This window comes from Rosa chinensis, chromosome 2 (genome assembly GCF_002994745.2).
Source record: "Rosa chinensis cultivar Old Blush chromosome 2, RchiOBHm-V2, whole genome shotgun sequence".
In the NCBI taxonomy this organism is placed as follows: Eukaryota; Viridiplantae; Streptophyta; class Magnoliopsida; order Rosales; family Rosaceae; genus Rosa; species Rosa chinensis.
The window spans coordinates 28,441,544-28,465,170 of NC_037089.1; the positions used below are offsets into that span (position 1 = coordinate 28,441,544).

Below are 23,627 nucleotides of genomic sequence, written 5' to 3' on the forward strand. Positions count from 1 at the left end.
ATACTAATCGCGTAATCCATAAATAAATCTCGATAAACTAAATCTCAAATATTCAAAACATAATTAAATCTCAATTGGAAGAAAATAATAATAATACTGCATGCGGAATTAATTTTAAAAAAAATGTCCACTCACAGTACTATTTAGGCGACCATGCATACGAGTTCCTTCGTCGAGCAATAGCTCGGTACATCGCCCTGTACACAATTATATTCCGTGAATAACTATTCAACAATTAAATACGATTCTCAAAATCAAATCCTCATAATTACATCTCCACTTCTCCTCGGATGCAACCCAAATTATACCACTAATACCATTTCGTTAATTTAAAGGTTCCAAGGCAGAACCGAGAGATATCCGACGGCCGGATTCTCGTAATTCGATAATCGAAACCCTAAACTTCAAAAATTCATATTTAATTCCAAGCTTCTCCAAAATTCACCAAATTTCATATATAAGCTCTACAATATTTATAGGATTTAATGGGCTAAAAACTGGAATTAAAACACAGCCCAACACGCCTCCACGCGCCACCCACAGTGGCGGCGCGTGGGACCCACGCGCAGGCGGCAACCACCTCCGATGGCCACCATATTTTGACAGCAGCACCTACACAACACACTGATCAATTTTCTCAACTACAACACATCCCAATTTTACCTTTAAACAGTCGAAATCAACCGGTGAAGAAAACCCAGAAAATCAAGAACCCTAGATTTTCAATTCTGCCTCTACACTTCAAATCTTGATTCGAGGCTAGGGGCGAAATGATCTCCGTGGAAAACCAAACCTTCGACGGCAAAATGGTGACCAGAGGTGGCCGGAATCGCCGGAAATCGGCAAAAATGGCTAACTGCCACCGTAGCTTCCTCCGCTCCAAATCGAGCTTCTCCGGCCAAATCACCGTAATATACCTCCACAGACGTGATAAGGGGAAGAAACCGAGCTTGGGGGTGGCCGGATTACGTTCTGGGTCGGCCGGAGGAGGAAGAAATCGGAGGGGGAAGAGATCGGGCCGAAAGGGAGGAAGGGTCGGGGAGAGAGAAGAGAAAGTTACCGGGGGCTAGGTAGATTTTCCAAAAATGGAAATCTACCAACAGTAATTTCCATATATATATACAACTTACCATGAACAGTAAATTCTACATTTTTGGCCATAACTCTCACATACTAAGTCCAATTTTTACGCACCACATATGCACGCGCTCGGTTTAACGTCCTCTACAACTTTCATGAAGGAAATTTTCTCAAATTTTGACCCGAACAACAAGTCAACTTTTAGGGCCCCCTAAAAGCATTGAAACGACAGTAAAAGTGAAAGTAAAAGTTGTTTACCGTCCAAATGAATAGTAACCCGGTGAATTCGGGTTCGGGACATCACACGGACAACCCCTAAAAGCATTTTAGTTTTCACTTTCTCTTTGTTATCGTTTTTGGGTGTTTCTCAAAGAAGTTGGATTCGTTGCATTGTCGTTTCTACATCTACCTGATCGCTTAAACAAACACAAAGGCCCAGAATTTTGGATAGGCAAGCCATGTAGTTCTTGTTGTTGTTCTTATTGTTGTGATTACTTGGATTGCAAAACCAAAGTTTTGATCTTTTTTGGATTGGAAGACTTTAAGATTTGATCTTATTTTGGATTAAAGAAACAGAGGAGGTGAATTTGATTTTGGGTTAGATGGGGTGTTTTCTGTGTTTTGATTCCAAACAGGATGAGAAGCATAGAAAGAAAGCGATGATCGGAAGCAAGGTGAACTGACGGTGTCTTCTAACATTACGAGATTGCCCCCTTCCGGTTAGTTCTTCAACTTTTTCGGCTAGTTTTATCAATTGTTTGTAATCTAGTAGTTTCAGTGTGTTGTTATTGCTCAATCTGATCTCGGTGTTTCTGATCATTCGTAATATGTATGGGGGAGAAAGGGGAGGAGGCAGTAGGTGATGAAGGAGAGGTAGGGGTGCACTTGAGCCAGAGGCGGTGGAGCAAGTGTGGGCCGCAAATGGAGGACACGGGTTGGAGATAGGCCCAGGCGACCCGCTTGACGAGGTGGTTACGAATGGAGATCTCGTAGCCGGAGTTGGTGATTAAGTTGGGCATTGGGGACTAGACAACGATGAAAGAAGAGGAGGAGGGGAGGAGGTCCTATAGGGAGGTGTAGGACTCGAGTTTTTGAGGGACAGAAGCTCCAGGTAGAGCTCCGGCATCCGATGGCGTGGCGTCACGGAGCCGTTTTAGGTTGGGAAGCTGCAGTTTTGGAGGGGCTTATTGGTGGGAGTGGTGAAGGATGACGAGGAGGAGAGGTGGCTGAGCTTAGTGGGGACGACGATGGAGGTGGAGATGGAATTATGGCGGCGGAGCTTCCATGAGGGGTGGAGGGGGCCCACCAAGTGCTGCAGAGTGGTAGTGAGTGCGGTGGATCGAGTGGATAAACTCAAGGTCGGATACGAGCTTGGAGAGAAAGAGATAGAGAACCAGGCAGAAAAAAAAATAAAAATAAAAAAGAGGAAAAAAAAAGAGAGAAAAATTTAAAGAAGAGAGAGAAAAAATAAAAAAAGGATCTTGGGGTAGAATAGTCATTTTAGACATGTTGTGTGAGAATTAGAAAGAATAAGGACTATCCAGTTTAACCTACAGCAAGTGCTATTGAAGATCAAGAAAACAGGCAATGAGCTAATGAAGTGGCACAAGACTGAGTTTGATCACCAAAAGGCTGAACTTCGAATCATTCAAGAGAAGTTAAATGACCTTATGCGCTTACCATACTCCTCCGAGCAATATGAGGAACAGAGAGTATTACATATCAAACATAGTCAACTGTCGGCTCAATAGGAAAAATATTGGAGACAAAGGTCTAGGGCTATTTGGCTTAAGGATGGAGATTGCAATTCTGCTTACTTTCACAGGAAAGCCACCAATCAGCGAAGCAAAAATTTAATTCGTGGTCTCAATGATGAACGAAATCAATGGCAGTTTGAACCGCAAGAAATTGAAAGGCTCTTACTCTCATACTTCTCCCAAATCTTATCAACTGAAGGTTGTGAGACAGATGCACTTTCTTCAATAATAGAGGCAACACCAATGAAAGTCACACCGAAAATGAATAAAGCACTCATGCAGCCTTATATAGAAGATGAAGTAAAGTTAGCTCTCTTCCATATGCACCCCTCCAAAAGCCCTGGACCTGATGGTATGTCCCCTTTTTTCTATCAAAAATATTGGAGCATTGTTTGCAATGATGTTTACTTGGCAGTACATAGCTTTCTGGAATCTGGAGAACTTGGTGCCAACATCAACTATACTTATCTATGCCTAATACCAAAGATTAATGATCCTAAGGAGGCAGCACATTTCCGACCAATAGCTCTTAGCAATGTTATCTATCATATTGCATCAAAAGTTGTAGCAAACAGACTTAAACATTGGCTTCCTAATATAATCTCTCCTCTTTAAAGTGCATATGTTCCGGGACGAATCATTTCTGATAATTCCTTGGTCGCAAATGAAGTAGCGCACTTCATGCACAAATTAAGGCATCAAGACACTGGTTTCTTCTCTTTAAAGTTGGATATCAGTAAGGCTTATAATCACCTTGAGTGGACTTACATCTAAGCAATCCTGACAAAGCTTGGTTTCCATCCTACCTGGATCAATATGATAATGGCTAATGTTAAATCTGTGACATACTCTATTCTGAGGCAGGGTGAACCTACTCCTCCCATCACACCTTCCTGAGGAATCAGGCAAGGTGATCTGTTGTCACCATACATTTTTATTCTCTGTGCTGAGGGCCTCTCTGTACTTATTACCCATGCGGTTCAATCACACTGCATCACAGGCCTCAAAATGTGTCCTCTGGCTCCCACACTACATCACTTTTTCTTTGCTGATGACAGCCTACTATTTGGTACTGCCATAATGGAAGAGTGTGTTGCCTTCAAACAAATTCTGTTGACTTATGAGAAGGCTTCTGGTCAAAAAGTTAATTTCCAAAAAAGTAGTATTGTTTTTAGCAGGAATGTCAACCTAGAGCTTCAACATAATTTGGCATCCATCCTTGCAGTTCGAAGAGTGGAAGAGCATAATAAGTACCTCGAATTACCATTGAGAGTTGTCAAGTCTAAAACTGCAAAGTTCGCCTACATCAAAGAAAAATTGTCCAAAAGGTTGATAAGCTGGAAAGCCAAAATTCTTAATTGTGCCGGGAAAGAAATTCTCATCAAAGCCATTGCTCAAACAATGCCACTGTATGCAATGAACTGCTACTTACTTCTTAAAAGCCTTTGTGATGACATTTATCAACTATGTGCCTCTTTTTTTGGGGTGATACTGATGAAAAAAAAAGAAAATTCATTGGTGGAGTTGGGAAATGCTATGCTTAACTAAACAGGAGGGCGGTATGGGTTTTAAGAATCTATATGCTTATAATATTGCTATGCTTTCCAAGCAAGGGTGGAGACTTATCTCCAACCCTCAGTCTCTCATTGCCAAGTTATATAAAGCAAAGTATCATCCTTCTCTTGGAAGAGCATTTTACAGGGCAGACAAGTGCTGAAAGCAAGAGTTCAATGGAAGATTGCGGATGGAACGCAAGTAGATATTTGGAATGATAAGTGGCTCCCATTAACGATACCAAACTCATTGATTAGGCCACCCAATACGGAGTGTAGTATGGTGGCTGATCTAATGGATGCTTCGAGTAGGCAATGGAAGGCTCCCCTCATTTATAGATTATTTCCTAACCATGTTGCAGAACGCATTCTATGCATTCCACTTGGAAGAAACCCTAGCCCTGATAGACTTATATGGAGGCCCGAAAAGAAAGGATATTACTCTGTGAAAAGTGCTTATTGGATTGCTCATATGGAAGTAATGCAACATGTTTTAGCAACTCCTTCATCAGGGGACCCTTATACTACACTGTGGAAAAGCATTTGGAAGGCGAAGGTCCCTGGCAAGGTCAATATTTGTGTATGAAGGGCCTGTAACAACTTGCTAGCCACAAGAGACAGGTTACTTCTAAAGGGTTACACTGGGGAAGTACACTGTCTATTATGCCCACATGGCATAGCGGATGCATGTCACTTATTCTGCCAATGCCCCACGGCTGCAACAATTGCCCCTTTCAACCTACACACTGAATTACTCTCTGTTGGAAATTTGAAAGAGTGGATGCTGGACAGAGCCCTTACGTTGAGTGGGGAGGTATTTGTCAAACTAATGATTATTCTATGGGCTCTCTGGAAAAACCGAAACAATGTTCTGTGGAACGGTACACAACAAACAGCTCAAGATATTACTCTTAGCAGTTTTGCTTGGTTGGAGGAATTTCGGAAAGCTAGGGCTACCACTTCTCAAACTATAAAGCAAAACCTAGACATTTTTGGAAACCGGCTACTTCTGGGGGACTCAAGTTGAACATAGATGCATCTTACTTACCTAACCAAACCCGAGGTGGGGTAGGAGGAGTACTGCGTAATGCGGCTGGACACGTAGTTGTTGCTTTTGCTGGCCCCATTCTACATGCTGCATCTCCTAAATAGAGTGAACTATATGCTCTATGAACCAGTCTCGACCTCATGATTTCCTTACGGATACAGAACGTCACTGTTGAAAGTGACTATACTGAGGCACTTGTAGAAATCTCTTGTGTGGATCATAGTCTGCTGGCTAATGGTGGCTTGGTTGATGATATTAAGAGAGCTATGTCTCTTATTCCTCGAGTTCAAGTGCAGCATGCCCCTTGTTCATGCAACTTGGTTGCGCATCGCCTAGTGGGAATAGGTTTTGAAACCACCCATCACTGGGTATGGATAGACCAAACCCCTGAACGTATTCATGATGTTGTAACCTATGATTGTAATCACCTCACTTGAGGACTATTTTAATTGAAAGTTCGTTAGTTGATTCAAAAAAAAAATGGACTATCCAGTTTAATTTGAAAGGTGAGGGACTAAACTGTTTTTCAGGAAAAAGTTTGATGAGTAACAAGTATTTAATCCTTTTAAAAATATTTAAAAACCTCAATGATGAGATTTGAATATTAGACCTCCTTATTTAAAATCTCATGACAATTCCACCAATGTTATGTCTTTTATGTTGTCAAAATAGTGAAAAAAAAAACATTATATCCTTGTTTTGACATAAAGTATTTTTTCTAAATATTAAATACATGTTTATGAATAAAGACTTAGAATGAAGGAAAGAATAATATGATACTAAAACTTCATTATATAAATCTTCATTATATTAATAAAGATTAATCTCACAATAATATACTAAAAGCAATATATTTTGAGTTTTTTTTTCTTTCTTTCTTTTTTGTAGTGGAGTATAAAAAATTATTAGAAAACTAATCTTAAAAAGCTAAGATTGAGAAAAACATTGTAGAACTTAATTTATTTGAATTTTCTAAATAGTTAAATAAAATTATTTTTTATTTATTCAAATTAAGATTTTAAAATCGTGCTTTATAGTGGGTAGGCATGAGCACGACCCGTTTATTGGCCTGGCACGAAGCACAACTAGGTCCGCTTAAAATGGGCCGAGCCGGCCTGTTTGCCACCTCTACCCATGATTTAGCTGGACTGAACCTCTCTCGAGACAGCTGAAACATTTACTGCAAAGTATATGGCAATTGCCTTTTACATCTCTTGGAAAAATAAAGACTTAAACAGAATTTGCGATCTATTGATCCCAGCCAGGTTTCAAGTCTTCAACCCTTCACTCTAGATCTTCTTGTTCCATATAGTAAGCTTCACTTGCTTCACAATATGCTTTGTAGGCGGTGACAATTTCTTCATGAGCTCTACAAATGTGTGCCCAATGACCAGACACTCCACATCAGGAACATACATTTCTGTGCTCAGACTCCAATGATTGAGGCGCTTTGAAAGCGTCATAAGGATGGCTCTTAGTGTTGGTGGAGCCACCAACATGGCCAGAGCCATTGCCTCCTTCTCTCTTTTCACATTGACCTATTCGGTTCTGTGTTCGCCTATTTTGGCGGTTACCTTTCCAAGTAGAGTGATTATATGGATCAGAAAGTCCAGAAATATCCCTAAGATTAGGATTTCGCTCTTGGCACCCTCTTTGAGGGGCGCAACTATAATTAGATTCCGAAATATGCTCAGTTCCCACGGGTCTCGAATTATAGTTCTTCACAAGGATGTTGTTATGCTTTTCACCAACATTCATGACTCCAATGAGCTCATGAAACCTTGTGATCCTTCCTGCAGTAACATTAATTTGATAGTTCTTAGCAACCATCAAAGCAGAGACGGGGAAGGTAAAGGGAGTCTCCTCAATCAACATCGCATATGTAATATCTTTTTCACAGAATTCCATCAAGGATTTAATGCGAAGTTCTTTCGAGTTGTAGTCAGTAACTAACTTGAAATCACATAACCGGAGGCTATGCCATCTCACTTCTAGTTTAGGAAGCAGGGAGTCACAAACATTGCCAAATCTTTCTTCGAGTGAGACCCACAGCCTTCTGGGGTCTTCTTCATTCATATACTCGTACTAGAGCAAATCATCCATATGGTGAGTCATTGGGATGATGGCTTTCACCTTATTTGCCTCTAAGGCTGCTCTATTTGCTTCCAAAGCTTAAGCTTGCTCAACAGTTAGCATGTCCTGGCTAGGCTCGAGAATTGTATCCAAAATTTCATCGGCCTTGAGATGCTGGCGGACATCATTAATCCACCTATGATATCTAGAGCTAGTTGTTTCCAATGGAGCAAAGCCCAATTTGTTCAGGTTACTCATTCTGAAAGAGAACAAGAAAAAGGTTTGTTTTGGAGCGGAAAAAACTACCACAAAAACATATAAAATTTCTTAGCGTAGTCGCTTCCAACAAATTATGAATTTCAGAGCGTAATCGCTTCCAAGAAATTAGAGATTTCTGAGCGTAGTCGCTTCTAAGAAATTGGATTCCAAGAGGTATTGGATTATATCAAAACAATGATGTAAGTGGTCGATCATAAATTCTCTACAAACTCTAAGTTTGGAGATCTCAACAAGCTCCAAGCTTGCAGTGAGCACGAACCCCCATAGTTCGGCTTTTGGTCTCCCCTATGAAGAAGAAAGGGGGGAAGAAGAAGGGAGGTTGCAAGTCCCCAAGAAAAAGAATAAAAACTTCAAAAACGGGAACCTTTAAAACATACCTCTAAAATTACCGGAAAAGTCGCCGAAAACATACCTCTAACGTGTTTTAGGGAATCGATATTTGGGAGAGAAATTGTTGTGTTTTCATTGATAATAGAGGCCTCTTTATATAGAAGATTACAAGCATAGAGATAGAGTTGTACAAGAAAACGTAATCATACATTGATTGGATATCTCTAAGATTCTTCGAGATTATCTCTAATCCTAACCCTATTTCAACTAGAGCAAGTAACCTCGAGTTTAGGGCAAACACAAATTCTGGATTTACTTGAACACATACTTAAATTTGCAATAAATTTCATATTATGTTGATATATCATCTCATGAATAATTTTTTTTCATCTTTTTTAATGAAGAATACAGGATTAGGCGATACAGACAATGTAGGGAACATGTCCCACCCTCAAGCCCGAAGGCGTAGGGTCTACCCCACCCTAAGCACCCACTGCCCACCCCCCCCTATTCGATTTATTAAAAATAGAGAAAAAGTTACAAAGTCAAAATGAGATTCAAATATGCCAAAGAAAGATGAGAGAAAGGAAACTCTCCCCCTCCTTTGTATATGTACAAGTTTAATAGAAAGAAACAAAATTTCCCTTGCAGCTTCATGACGTGGAACTTGTAGCCTATCATCCCATGAATAATACTTGAACACTTAAAACTGAAATGTTGGATATATACATACATACATACATACAAGGTTGCTCTGCTAAGGAGGTCCGTTCCTTAGCTTTGAAAATTTTATATATATATATATATATATATATATATATATATATATATATACAGATTTTATCCAGAGCGGAGCTCCGCTTTGAAAATTAACGTGTCAAGTTCGAGTTTTCGGTCACTTTCCGGTCGCATATCCACATCTCGACCGTACGGTTCAGGTTGACAGATTCAGTCCGTCTATTGGTTTAAGCGAGTTAGATACCTTAACGATCATCAATTTGGCTGAAAATTTGCAGAGATGATCTATACACTAGTACCTAAAAACTGAACGGTCGAGATGTGGATATGCGACCGGAAAGTGACCGAAAACTCGAACTTGACACGTTAATTTTCAAAGCGGAGCTCCGCTCTGGATAAAATATGTATGTATATACACACACACTAGTTTTACTTTTTCTTTTTTTTTTGGTCAAGTAATCATCATTAACCACAAAGAGACCAATTACAACAAAGGGCACTAGAAAAAACAGAAAAAAACATGTAAACTAATAAGATAAACTCCCCAGCAAAAACATAACAAATTAAAGCTGAGGAGCCAGAATATAAAAGACTATTAAGAAGGAGCTGGTCCAGCATCAAAAATTAAGGAGAATACGGGTGAAGGTAGAACGGTGGATGAAGAACCCAGTCAGAAGGGCACAGGAATCATCCCATTAATTTTAGTTGGGACGCTGAACACTCAAAACTGAAACTTCATGCATAAAATAAATTAAATTATACATCAAGAATCTAACAAATATCATCCCATTAATTTTACTTGGGACACGGAACTCTCAAAACTGAAACTGTTCATGCATAAAATAAATTAAATTATACATCATGAATCTTACAAAACAGCAACCAATAAGAAGTTGCCCAGGCTAGGAGGGCATATGTCGTGTAGCGTGCTAACTTATTTGGATTTTTGCATACGGAGGCGGCTAGAATACACAGGCTGTAACTTGCAGCTGCTGACAAAAGGAGACGTGGCTCTCTTTACGCCACAGAATGGCTGAAAGTAGGGGGCATCAGGTAATTTCGCAATTGACGGTCGTTATGAGTAAATTGGTGGCCGTCAAAGTAAAAAATGTGGGGATTGAGGACATTATAGCCTAGTGTTTTCTTGAAGCCACGAAACGTCACCCTTCTCTTCTTCATCTCAGCGACGAAAGAAAGCTCTAGTTAATGAACAAAGCAGGGGATTTTTCTCTTCACAGAGCACATCCATAGTGAAGGGAAGTGGTCGGTCAAATATATACAGCGGTGTACGTGAAGATCATTCTGAAGGATGGTGTAGGCGAAGATGATGAAGACTTTCAACTTTCAGACGATGAAATCGATGAAGAAACTTTCAGATCTTAGAAAACTAGGGTGGAATAGCGAAATAGCGAAATTTGAAGATATATGTCATCCAATCTCACAAATATTGGTCAACATATATTGTGATTAACTACCCAGATCCTTCTAGAACCCATGTAATATATGTCTCATCTGCATTTATCAGAAAGAATTTGAAGATGGATCATAGGAGTAGTTCCCAGTTTCCCAACGTAGAGTTGGGCTTCAAGGTCCTTATTATCTCTTTGATTAAGTAATAATATGACTCAGAAGTTTGATGAGAAGCTATCAAAAATCTAATCTGGGTCTGATAATTAATAAGTTCTATAGAACATAATAAAAAAATCCGGTGCAGTAGATCTCGACAGCCTAGACGGATTTTTCCTTCGATGGAATACGGTATCCGGTGATAACATACTACTGAAAACAACCAATTGGGTTCAACAAATCCAAATCTTTGCGGACACAGGTCCTAATCCCTAATCAGTTTTCATACAGTTGCAGAATGTGCTTTCTGGCCGACGAGGAGAAGGAGGAAGAAGAAGAAGACGAACAAAATTGGATTGTGGCGGCTGATGCGCTAACGAGGAGGACTGTAAAAGATGTTTTACCCTAATTAATACAGTGAGTGGAATTGTCAATTAAGCCCCTCCGTCTTAACAGACGTTGGCTGCGTAACTTACAGCCTGCGTCTTCTAGACTTCTCCCTTGCATGGAGATATGGTTGAATATGTTTTTTTAATTTTATTTTTCAGAAGTAGTTTGGGGTAAGTCTAAGGTCTGTTTGATGTTTGTCATACATCAACTTTTTAATAAATATATTATTAAATTAAATTAGCTGGTGAAACCTGTTGTACAGCTCAATAGGTTATCTATTTATAATTTAACATGTATACTTTTTTAAAAAAATTACAATATTAAGTACTAATTAATTGTTTTATACGTAAATCATTTCAAAATTTTATAACAAAGATCGTAAATATAGTAATTACTTCAACTACAACTATAATTATCACTAAATATGTCAAATGTCGTGGCTTGTTGTAAAGTATCTCATCGATGTTGAAATTTGAGAAAGAAAGGACTCTAGTTACACAAAGAAGAACCCGATTACAAGAATAAGGACTTGACAAATTTTACGTCAAATATGATTATTTACGAGATGGACAATACATTTGTTGTCACATAGGTAAAGTGATCCTTTTTTTGGTAAATAGAATCATATTTCAAGTAAGTATCATAAATACGACCATAATTATCACTTTACACCTCAATTATTGTAATTTCTAGTAAAATGCATTGTTAGACGAGTAATTATCTCATGGATGATGAGATTTACACAAGAAAAGTATTAGTTACAAAATAGAGAACTTTATTTCACAACTAAGGACTCACACCTCATTTACTATGTATGCATAAAGTTTTACCACTTTCACAGCAATTCGTTGTCATATTGGTAAAATGGTTCTTAAACTTGTAATATAAAAAACCGCAAATAAAAGCTTGACTACTACTTTTACAACAATTTGTTGTCTCATCAGTCAAATGATTCTCAAACTTGTAATATTGAAGATTACCACAAATACAACCTTGGTTACTATTTTGGACCTCAATTGTCATAAAATCAGGAAAGAATATAGTCAAATAAATAAATAACTCATAAAGGATAACAGTTACAAAATAGATAATCTCATTACACTATAAAGGACTCACTGCCAATTTATATTAGATTTTACCAATATAACAACACAGTTGTTATTTTGTTGGTAAAGTGGTTCTGAAAACTTGTAATAGTGAAGTACTAACACTTATAACAACTAAATTACCACAATTTGTTGTTTCATTGGTAAAATGGTTCTCATATCTCAAACATGTAATAGTGAAATGTTAACACTAATAACAACTCAATTACCACCTTTTACCACAATTCACAATCTTATGGCTTAGACTTGGAATATTGAGACATTACTACATACAAATAGAGCCTTGGTTACTACTTTTGATCTCAATTATTGTAAAATCAAGAAAGAATGTCGTTAAATAAGTAATTAACTCATGACCACAATGGTTACAAATACAGAGAACCTCATTACACTGTTAATGACTCACCCCCAATTTTTGTCACACATTTCAATTGTGCGGATAATTTTAAAAAATCCTTGACAAAAACACAAGAAAAAGTAGCCTTGACTACGAAAAAAAAAAAAACAATCACTCAAGTCTAACTCTGTCAGACTCTAACTCTATCTTTTACAAATTAAATGCATAGCTCTCTGGATCGAATTGAACGTCGAAGCTCCCAAGTCATCCTCTGCCTAGGCTCCGCCGACCGCGCCATCGACTCTGCTCTTGCTACATACCTCAGGCTAGGGCTCATCCACGAACCCAAGAAACCTCTTGCTGTTTCTTAGGTTGCTGAGGAGGAATCACCAATCGCCTCTTCAACTTCTCTAGTCAAATGTCATGAATATATGTTCCAGAATCCACTCATTCTAAAGATCATTATATTGAGAACATTTCCACTTTTTCAACATAATAAGTGTAAGATACAAAAGTAACAGATTGGTAAATGAGGTGGGGGAAAATAAAGATGCCCATAAGTTGATACGTCTCAACTACGTTTTCTATACGAAAAGAAAACAATCTCCAGAATACACCATCCTTAAACTCTCCTCACTTTTTTTGGGGAACTGGCGTGCAAAATTCCAGAATACACCCAACTCCAAAACACATTGACTTCTTAAACAAACAGAGACATACACGCAAGAAATTCAAGGTGGGAACTAGGCCTCATCATATGGCCCTTGGGCCCTAAGCCCGCCCGGCCCAGCCCTTCCATTAGGGCGGGCCGGCCCGACCCTTTTTTATTTAGGGTAGGGTATGGGTCACACAAATAAAGCCCGGCCCGATTGAGCCCATAAGGGCTAGGCCCGGCCCGGCCCTTAAAGCCCGGCCCTAACCCGGCCCTAAAATTTATATTTTATTTTTGTTATTTTCTATTACATGTGTTATATGTATAAAACTATGGAAGTGTAGAAAATTATTTCAATCTACCATATTAGGAAATTAGTCTTTTAAATTGAGCCATATTTTGAGAAGAAAAAAATAATTTTTTTTAAAGAATTAACAGTTAATTCGGCAAAAACGCCGCCGTTTTAATATAATCTTATGGGTATTTTAATATTTACCAATAATTACTGTTAACTAATTAACTGTAATAATTACAAAGCTATTATTTCAAATTGGACAATATATTCATGTAATACCAAATTTGAAATAAATCAAGTAATCAACATAACTAAAAATAATCAATTGGTCGAGTTAAAACCTTTTTACCAATGTAATGTTAACTTCTTAATGAGCAAAATGGGGGACGAAATGGAATTTTTTTAAATGAACCGCTGGATGTTGTTTGCATATGAATATATGTTAGTGGTAGAAATTTCAACAATTTCCGCATTCGGTTGGACCTCGATCTACCCGGTCAACTCAATACCCTAAATAGAACATAAAACAAATATGCTCTTAACCAGTCCTTGGCAATTCACTTTTTTCGATCTTTCAACTCCCACACTCTCAAGGGTAGGGGGTCTACTTATGGATGTCAAAATTCCGCAACGTTTGTCCGCGCATGGTGCCGCTCCCCTTAGGGAAGTTTGCTTGTGCAAAGCGTTGACTGCTCCGTTAGGTGCCTTATTCACGGCGGATCGGCCTAATTTCTTTACACAATACCTATCACTATTGTATAAACATATAAGAATTTTCCGATTGATTGATTTTCTTTTCAAAATTTTTGGATCGCACATAATCCTTATATGTCTTGTAATGTAGTATAACTAGTTTATTAGGCTTGTTACCCTCCATGAGCAAAATAGGGGACGAAATGGAATTTTTTAAAATGAACCGCTGGATGTTGTTTTCATATGAATATATGTTAGTGGTAGAAATTTCAACAATTTCCGTATTCGGTTGGACCTCGATCTACCCGGTCAACTCAATACCCTAAATAGAACATAAAACAAATATGCTTTTAACCGGTCCTTGGCAATTCACTTTTTTCGATCTTTCAGCTCCCACACTCTCATGGGTAGGGGGTCTACTTATGGATGTCAAAATTCCGCAACGTTTGTCCGCGCATGGTGCCGCTCCCCTTAGGGAAGTTTGCTTGTGCAAAGCGTTGACCGCTCCGTTAAGTGCCTTATTCACGGTGGATCGGCCTAATTTCTTTACACAATACCTATCACTATTGTATAAATATATAAGAATTTTCCGATTGATCGATTTTCATTTCAAAATTTTTGGATCGCACATAATCCTTACATGTCTTGTAATGTAGTATAACTAGTTTATTAGGCTTGTTACCCTCCATGAGCAAAATGGGGGACGAAATGGAATTTTTTAAAATGAACCGCTGGATGTTGTTTTCATATGAATATATGTTAGTGGTAGAAATTTCAACAATTTCCGTATTCGGTTGGACCTCGATCTACCCGGTCAACTCAATACCCTTAATAGAACATAAAACAAATATGCTCTTAACCGGTCATTGGCAATTCACTTTTTTCGATCTTTCAGCTCCCACACTCTCATGGGTAGGGGGTCTACTTATGGATGTCAAAATTCCGCAACGTTTGTCCGCGCATGGTGCCGCTCCCCTTAGGAAAGTTTGCTTGTGCAAAGCGTTGACTGCTCCGTTAGGTGCCTTATTCACGGCGGATCGGCCTAATTTCTTTACACAATACCTATCACTATTGTATAAACATATAAGAATTTTCCGATTGATCGATTTTCATTTCAAAATTTTTGGATCGCACATAATCCTTATATGTCTTGTAATGTAGTATAACTAGTTTATTAGGCTTGTTACCCTCCATGAGCAAAATGGGGGACGAAATGGAATTTTTTAAAATGAACCGCTGGATGTTGTTTTCATATGAATATATGTTAGTGGTAGAAATTTCAACAATTTCCACATTCGGTTGGACCTCAATCTACCCGGTCAACTCAATACCCTAAATAGAACATAAAACAAATATGCTCTTAACCGGTCATTGGCAATTCACTTTTTTCGATATTTCAGTTCCCACACTCTCATGGGTAGGGGGTCTACTTACGGATGTCAAAATTCCGTAACATTTGTCCGCGCATGGTGCCGCTCCCCTCAGGGAAGTTTGCTTGTGCAAAGCGTTGACCGCTACGTTGGGCGCCTTATTCATGGCAGATCGGCCTAATTTTTTTACACAATACCTAATTACCTATCAATGTTGTATAAACATATGAGAATTTCAGATTGGTTGATTTCCATTTCAGAATTTTTGGATCACATATAATCCTTATATGCCTATTAATGTAGTATAACTCATTTATTAGGCTTGTTATCCTCCATGAGCAAAATGGGGGACGAAATGGAATTTTTTAAAATGTACCGTTGGATGTCGTCCGTATATGAATATATGGTAGTGGTAAAAATTTCAGTGACTTCCACCTTCGGTTGGGTCTCTATCGACCCGGTCAACTCCATACCCTAAATAAAACCTAACACAAATATGCTCATAACCGAGAATTTGCAATTTATTTTTTTGATCTATCAGCTCCCACACTCTCATGGGGAAGGGGTCCATCACCTGCTGTCAAAATACGGGGATGTTTGTCCGCAAAAGGTGCCGCTCCCCTTACGGAAGTTTGCTTATACAAAGTGTTGCTCCGTTTGGTGCCTTATTTAATGCAGATCGGCATAATTTTTTTACACAATACCTACTATTGTTGTATATGCATATGAGCATTGTCATGTTATAAGTTACAAGTGTGTGTGTGTGTGTGTGTGTGTGTGTGTGTGTGTGTGTGTGTGTGTGTGTGTATTAAATATGTTCAATAAAAAACAATGAGTCTTTTATTACCAATATATACCATTAAGCCATATTTTGAGAAGAAAAAAATAATATTTTTTTTTTTGTTAAACAAAATAAGGCCCTTTTTTGGCCCATTTCGGCCCTATTTGACCCTATTCGAGGGCCGGCCCGACCCGGCCCTTTCAGCCCTAACGGATCGGGCTTTTCGGGCGGGTAAGGGTTAGCATATTTAAGCCCTGACCCGACCCTACCCGGCCATAAATTTTGTTGACTTTGGCCCGGCCCGGCCCGGCCCGACCCTAAGCCCTAAAATTTAGGGTAGGGCCGGCCCTAGCCCGGCCCTTGATGACCCCTAGTGGGAACCTAGTAAAATTATAGAGAAAAGAGCAACAACTACACTAACATGTGATCATTTCGATCTCTGTTTTTTTTTCGTGCCATATAATGATAGCCTATTATGCACATTCACAAAAGGGATGTGATATTCACATACCCTTTTCCTCAAGTTTGGTTTTTTTTTTTTTGGGGAGAGTTTCCCTCTATTTTGTTCACTCATATATATTGATTTTCTTAGGCATTACGTTCTTACGCTCCAAGACGAAGTTCATAATATATGTATATGCTTTTCCTAAGTTAGCTTACCCCTCATAAGAATGCAGGTCTATACTACAGGACCTATAAACATCATTCTAGATATGTAAATATGAGTTTCCGGAGATGATAGACTTCTACATCATGAAACCTTCAAGTAGAATATTCAAAAGAAAGGGAATTAAAAAACAAAACAACTAGAATCAGAACTACCCAACTAAACTCGGGCTTTGATTTTAATATATATCTCAATTCTCAACACTAATTATATGGTTGGTCATGTATCACGATAAAGACCCCTGCATAATTATACCTTTGGCTAAGCTAATACCTATTGTACATGCATGTTTTTCCTATGCATCAATTGTTGTCGTACGTCGTATAACAAGTTTTTCCTATATGCCAAATATCAAAGACCATAATTAATCATTCACCACTTCACGTCCAGCTCTTCTACATACCTAGTTCCAGCAACTAATACTTAACCAGATTGATAGTATTGCTAAGATGCAGTCTTTAAAATTACTTTCAACCCAAGCACCAAGCCAACTAATGTCGCTCTAACTTCTAAATATATAATTGATTTAATAGTTCTACTTTTCTTGCCACTCCGTTCACCATCTCATGAATCTTCTCATATCTACACTAATTGATGGACATGAAAGAAACAATCAAAGGTAATGGCATTTGACAAAATCAAGATTCAAGAAAAGAGGAATCTTACTTCAAAAATATATATGCGATGACACCCGAAAAGAAAAGTTCTTTAGAAGTAATCAAGAGTCCAAGATGGTCCAATCTGCAAGAACTCATTGTAAGAATCATAAACAAGAAATCATGACCTCGAAATAAAGCGAGGGGGTCTTCGTCAAAGCTCTGATGGCATGGTCGAAGAGAGAGAGATTTGAGTTCGGGAAAGAGGTGAAGACGTGGTGGGTGTAGCGAGGGGTAGAGGAGAGAGAGAGTCGTAGAGAGACATGACAGTGGAGGCTAAGGAGGCGTTGTGGGGGAGATTGGAGCAGAAAATGTGGCCGTAGAATTACAACTAATCATGCTACAAGAAGTAAAAACAAATATAGAACCAGAAAACTTACGAGGATTGGGAAACCTATCCTTCCTCAACGCACTTCTTCATTCCTCCAGTCTTCTCCTTTTCAACTTAGGGTTTTATCATAGCAAAATGATCGAAAATTTGTACTAGAACTTCTTACCAGCTAGCCCTTTCAATTTAGGGTTTTTTGAGAAAGTCTCAAATTTTATGGTTGATATGTAATTTAGAATTTTCCAAAAAAAAAAATGTTTATACAGGCTAATGGATAAGCAGGTTACAGGTTTAACTAAATATAAAAACCTGATCTCTCTCTAAACTCGAGAAACCCTAAGGCCCTAAACCATTTTCAATTTCTTTCTCATTCGACGGCGCCCGAATGTCGATGCTAGCCTCCAGCCTCTCCACCGTCATGGGTTTGCTGCCAGATGGGAGACCTATATGCCCATAGGACTTGGTCAGAGGAATTTGCACGGGTTTGGTCAAAAGGTGCGGCTGGGTGGGCGGCGAAGGCTGTGTGTGTGCTTTCTGGTCCAATGGTCAATCTCTGCCGCTAGGTTTTGGATTGGCGGTGCCATGGTTTCGATGGCAGTGGCGTTTCAAGGCCTAGATTAGGGATTGTTTTTCTGGGCTGATGCATGTGGCGGCAGCGTGGTTTCGAAGCGGCTTGGATCGCCGGGATGATGGCTTGGTGGGAGGCTCGCGGCGATGCTGATCGAATGTGGGTCGGTCAGATCTTGACCAGATGGTGATGTACAACGGGGTGTTGATGGGAGAAGGTGGGCTGGACCGTACTAGTTTGATGGGCTTGAGGCCAATTCCTTGGTGGACTACCCTATTAGGCCATGAAATGTTGGGCTGGGGTTCTACCCTAGTCCATTGTTTATTTTGGGTTAGTAGGCCCTTGGCCCAACCCTATGTTTTTAGATTTTGTCCAATTACAATAATGTTTCTTGTATTAGAAACTTAGATCTCTAGCGCCTTCGGCATAATACCAATGGAGGATCCCCGCTACCTCTACGTATTTGATGTCTAATGAATAGGCTAGGTCTATTTCTATGTATCATTGTGAGTACTATCACTATCTTCTTGTCTGCCTATGTCCTTAAATAGCAGCAGAAAGGTATGTAATAGCCTATTCTAACTTGTGATGAATAATATTATTGCCCCTCCAGCCGATTCAAAAATGGGTAAAGTAGGTTAATTTCCATTATTGAATATTCTGAACCGTTAGATATATTTCTCAATTATATTGTATCCAACGGTCTAAAATATTCAAAAAAGTTAATGTTTGGCATACATTAACATACACTAAAATTTTCCAGTAGTTTGATGCATATTCTTGGGTTGCGATCAGTTATGGGATATGATTCACAAAATCCTTAAAAAGTGACTTTTAGTTTGTTGATTGAACGTTTGAACTATCATATGTTTTTTTTTCTATGAAAATTTTCCTTTAGTATACTGGTTTTAAGTGTGTTATTAGCTAGGGTTTTGCCGATGGATTTGGGCTGGTTTAAAAGATTACGTTGTAAGGTGTTTAAATTGGTTCCTTACCCAGGTTGGGGTTCCTAAGGCCCTTTTACGGATCGGATCCGGTATACTTGAATCCGAATCCTCGGAGTATCTTTTTCTGCTGCAGTGAGCTCGATGCAGAAGCGTCACAATACAAGATCTGTACCTTCTGTTTTTTCCTAGTGCTATGACTGATAGTCTCAAGTGAAATTGCTTCGAGAATAACTTATTTTTGTTGTACACTTCTAGGACGGCCATTACATGTGATTTCACTCCATATAAAATTTGTTCTAAATAAGAAGAATTCTCATCATTTCTCATTGAGTTGCATATAAAATGTAGAAAGAGTTATACAGTTCCTTTTTGAGGATCTTGTAAGGACCTTACAAACCTAAACCAAAGTAAACAGAGTTTCAAATTATCATTAGTTGATTACATGTATACTAGCTCTTTTGCTGACAATATTCTAGGTTACAAATTTCTCTACATATGCAACCTAGCTATGTATTATCATCTTATTTCGTTATTTTTGATTTGTCCATTTCCACTTCCTTAATTTCTACATATTGCGATGTGCCAACTTCCGTGTGAAACAACTGATCTCCTCAAGTAGGTAGGTCATCGACACAGTTAACCTCAGCCACTACCCATGACACACTGAAAGTATGCTTCCCCAAAACATGTAAACCTGCAGCTCGATCATACTCTATATATCTTCCATTTAATACTTTCTACATATATAAATTTCTCAGCTTCTTCATTTTTTGTTTCTACTCACTAAGATGAAGTTTTTGGGTGGAATCTTAGTCTTCTCCATCATTCTTCTCTCCCTTTCTCAGGGTAAGCGCATATTCAATTAACTTGCATGCAATAAGATTTTTGAAGAGCGCGCGCGCGCGCGCGTGTATCTACTAAAACTCAAACGCGATAACCCGTTCATTTGTTAGTTGTATTCTCCCCCTAGGAGGGTTATGTGCAAGAGTCAACGACTTTGGAAACCTTAGGGATTTGGTAACCCTTGTTGTTATGTCATACTAGCGTGCATGTATGGAAAATTCTAGTGTGCTTGTGGGTATCTCATACCCACATTTACAAAAATGACAACAAATTTGTTGTCAGAGTGGTAATGTTGAATCTTATTTTGTGTAATCTTAGTTCTAATAATGATAATTACACCTCTTATGACATTGTTACAAGCTTTTGAACAAATTTGTTGTCAATGTTGTAATTTTTGTTGTAATCTTAGTTCTAATAATAGTAATTACACCTCTTACGACATTGTTATAAGTTTTTGAACAAATTCGTTGTCAATGTTGTAATTTTTGTTTAACTATATGTAAATTGTGTAAATGAATATGGCAACTTTTGTTCTCAATGTTGTAATTTTGGTTCAAATAATTGTAATTTTTTGTTCATATAATTGTAAATGTGTATGAGATACCCACAAGTACCATAGCTTGTCTCTGTATGTATTATATTTCGGAAAATTAATGTCGTGCACGAAATTATTCTCCACAGCTGAGAGCCACTTTGTTAAGCCATGGCACCTCTGCAAGGCCAAGGAAGTGACCGATCCATCCACTCCATGCACGCCATTGGAATGCAGCGGGTTGTGTGGAAGCTTGTATACTGGAGGGCTTGGGATATGCATTGCCGAAGCTTGCGAGTGTCTCCATTCCTGTTTTAAAGAGGGACCTCCAAGCAGAGATACCAAGCCGGCGGATGATAAAACTCCCAAAACGGTCTGGTCGTCTCCTTCTTCTAAGGATCTCAAGCCTGATCAAATCTCGAAAATGGCATTGTCTTCTTCTAAGGAGCATCTCAATCCTGAGCGACTTTCGGAAGCAGCCTTATCTTCTTCTAAGGATCATCTCAAGCCTGAGAGAATTTCCAAAGTGGCACTGTCCTCTTCTAAGGATCTCAAGCGTGATCGAATTTCCAAAGTGGCCTTGTCTTCTTCTACGGATCTCAAGCATCAAATTTCCCAAGTGGCCTCGTCTTCTTCGAAGGATCAACTCAAACCTGATCGGATTTCCAAAGTGGCCTTGACTTCTCCCATACCTATCGATAAGCCTGATCGAATTTCCAAAATAGTACCGCCCGTCCAGTCTTAATCTGGCCTTGCTAAGATCCCCTCATGAACCAGTCAATAAGTCTTCCATGCTAGAATAAGGAAATTGTTTTTCTTTTCTTCTTCATCTTTTTTTTTGTTATGGTATTTTCATTGTACAAGTAGTCAGATATTTAGGGCAACATGTTTGACCCTTTTGGTTAAGTAATAAGGTAATGGACTTGAGCCACTCCAATGGTATTTTTTAGTAAAGCTTTTAGATCATTAGAATAATATCAAGATATTTCAGCAGGGAGTAGCTAAATTAAGAAGGGTTTAGTCATCCAAGATGAATTCAGTAATAGTAATAAAGCCATAGACTTAAATAATCAGTATTTTAACAAGTTCTAGGATGGGCTCCGAAGCCCTGTTGGGTAAAAGTCCTTATCGGTGCTTTTATTAATCAATTCCGATGCTAGTTTACAATCAAACCTTGAATCCTGGCACTAGAAAAAATTTGGACAATGTCAAAATCCAATTTGGATTTTTCTTTAATTATTATAAAATAAATTATGATTTTCTTAATTATTCTAAGATAAATTTTGATGAGAAACAAGACTTTTACTGGGAGGAGATTAAGTTCATGAGCTTATTATGATATCATCCTACGTCGGAACAAGTTGATCGGATCCCCTTTGTTTTTCGTCTTTGGTAAATTTATCAAGGGCTATAGTCATTAGGAATTAAGTACAACTCCGATCAATATTAAGATATATTTCGTGGAATTTTTTAAGAATCATTCAGTGAGTTAGGAAGCAATCATGTTCTTTCTTTTTTTCCTTCTCTTTTCTCTCAATCCATCCCCCTTTCAATTTCCTTTCCCAATCCATATCTGTAACCCAGAAAAGTCTCTTTTTATGCAATGCTTGAAGGTAGCTTAAATTTATAATTAACAAAAGAAAAAGAAAAACAAAAGAGGACATATATAGTAATTACTGATTTATGTTCTGGAATGGATCAAACACAAATATCTGCAGTAGAGAAAACTATACAGCGATTCATTCCAATGCTGTTAAAGATGAGTTTACAAAATCTGTCCCTAAGGGCATCTCTAACAATGGAGTCAAAAGCCAAAGTCATTTGCAAAATTTGGCTCCCCTAGTGTCATTACTATTCATTCATATTTTGCATTTCCAACCCCATTTAGTCAAAAGCCAAAGTCATTTCATAATTTTAATCATTTTAGATAATTATTTAACTACAATATGAATTCATATATTATATATAATTATTTTATATAATATATCGTCATTAATTGAATTTTAAAATTATTTTTCCTTTTTTTATTTATCTTTGGGAATCTATATATTCATGCCACGTGTCCATACTATTCGGATCCGATATCTTATCTCTATCTCGGTTGAGATTTCATTCACCACGTGTCCGTCAATATGAGTTTTATTAAAGGGTGCGGCTATTGCCACCCTATCATTTTCTTTGTTCACCCTATAAACATTTGAATTATTGAAAGACTATATTACCCAAGTGCAAAATGACTAATAAGTACACTAATTTTCCAAAATCCAAATATGTAAGAAAAAAATAAATATATAAGTAATTAATTAAATACAAAAACTAATTTCTCATTGGATAACATTAATCTTTATCTTCTCAACCCAAATTTGAATTTATTACTTCTTTTTTTTGTCTTTTTGTTGCCTCCTCATAATTAATTCGTTATTCAATTCACAAAACCATTACCTTTAACTTCATCAAAATCTTTGTGAACACCAAAAGTAAAAATTTAAAACACGAAGAAAAAAAATCAATCTCTTCTTCATTAATCATAGTTGTAAATTTACTAATCTTTTTACATAGATTGAAATAGAGAACATTGAAATTCTTGATTAAAAAAAATTTGAAATTGAAAGAAAAAATTTAAAAAATAGGAGTAAATTAGATTATGATTTTATTAGAAAATTTTAATAAATTTTAATTTTTTATGAGTATAAATTAAATGAGAGATTTTCGTTAAAAATATTTATTTTCTAATTGGATATGTCATACAAGGATATTCTTGGAAAGAGAAATGAGTTAAATAAGTAAATTTAATAATTGAAATTAAAATGTAGAGTTTAACGAGCAAATAGGGTGAACAAAGAAAATTATAGGGTGGCAATAGCCGCACCCTTTATTAAATTATGGATAAGATAACATTTTCTATCTTAACTTTATTACTGATTTTAGTGCCACTTGGCAGTCGTTGAAAGGTTGGTTAGATTACGTTTTTGATTTTTATCTGTCACGTGTCATATTCTATCTTCAGATATCCTTTTCCAACCCTTCATAAATATGGA

At 37.8% G+C, this 23,627-nt stretch overlaps 1 protein-coding gene across 2 annotated transcripts; it reads left to right on the plus strand.

The window, feature by feature from the left end:
• Positions 1-19,943: 19,943 nt before the first annotated feature.
• LOC121051979 lies at positions 19,944-21,539 on the plus strand. Of its 2 annotated transcripts, XM_040515720.1 has the most exons (3): positions 19,944-20,060; positions 20,739-21,259; positions 21,311-21,539. In XM_040515720.1, exons 1-3 carry the CDS (start codon positions 20,003-20,005, stop codon positions 21,332-21,334), a joined length of 603 nt encoding a protein of 200 aa, XP_040371654.1. In that variant the 5' UTR covers positions 19,944-20,002; the 3' UTR covers positions 21,335-21,539. The 2 variants fall into 2 exon arrangements, with proteins under 2 accessions (XP_040371654.1, XP_040371653.1); XM_040515719.1 differs by having other exon boundaries at positions 20,739-21,539.
• The last annotated feature ends 2,088 nt before the right edge of the window (positions 21,540-23,627 follow it).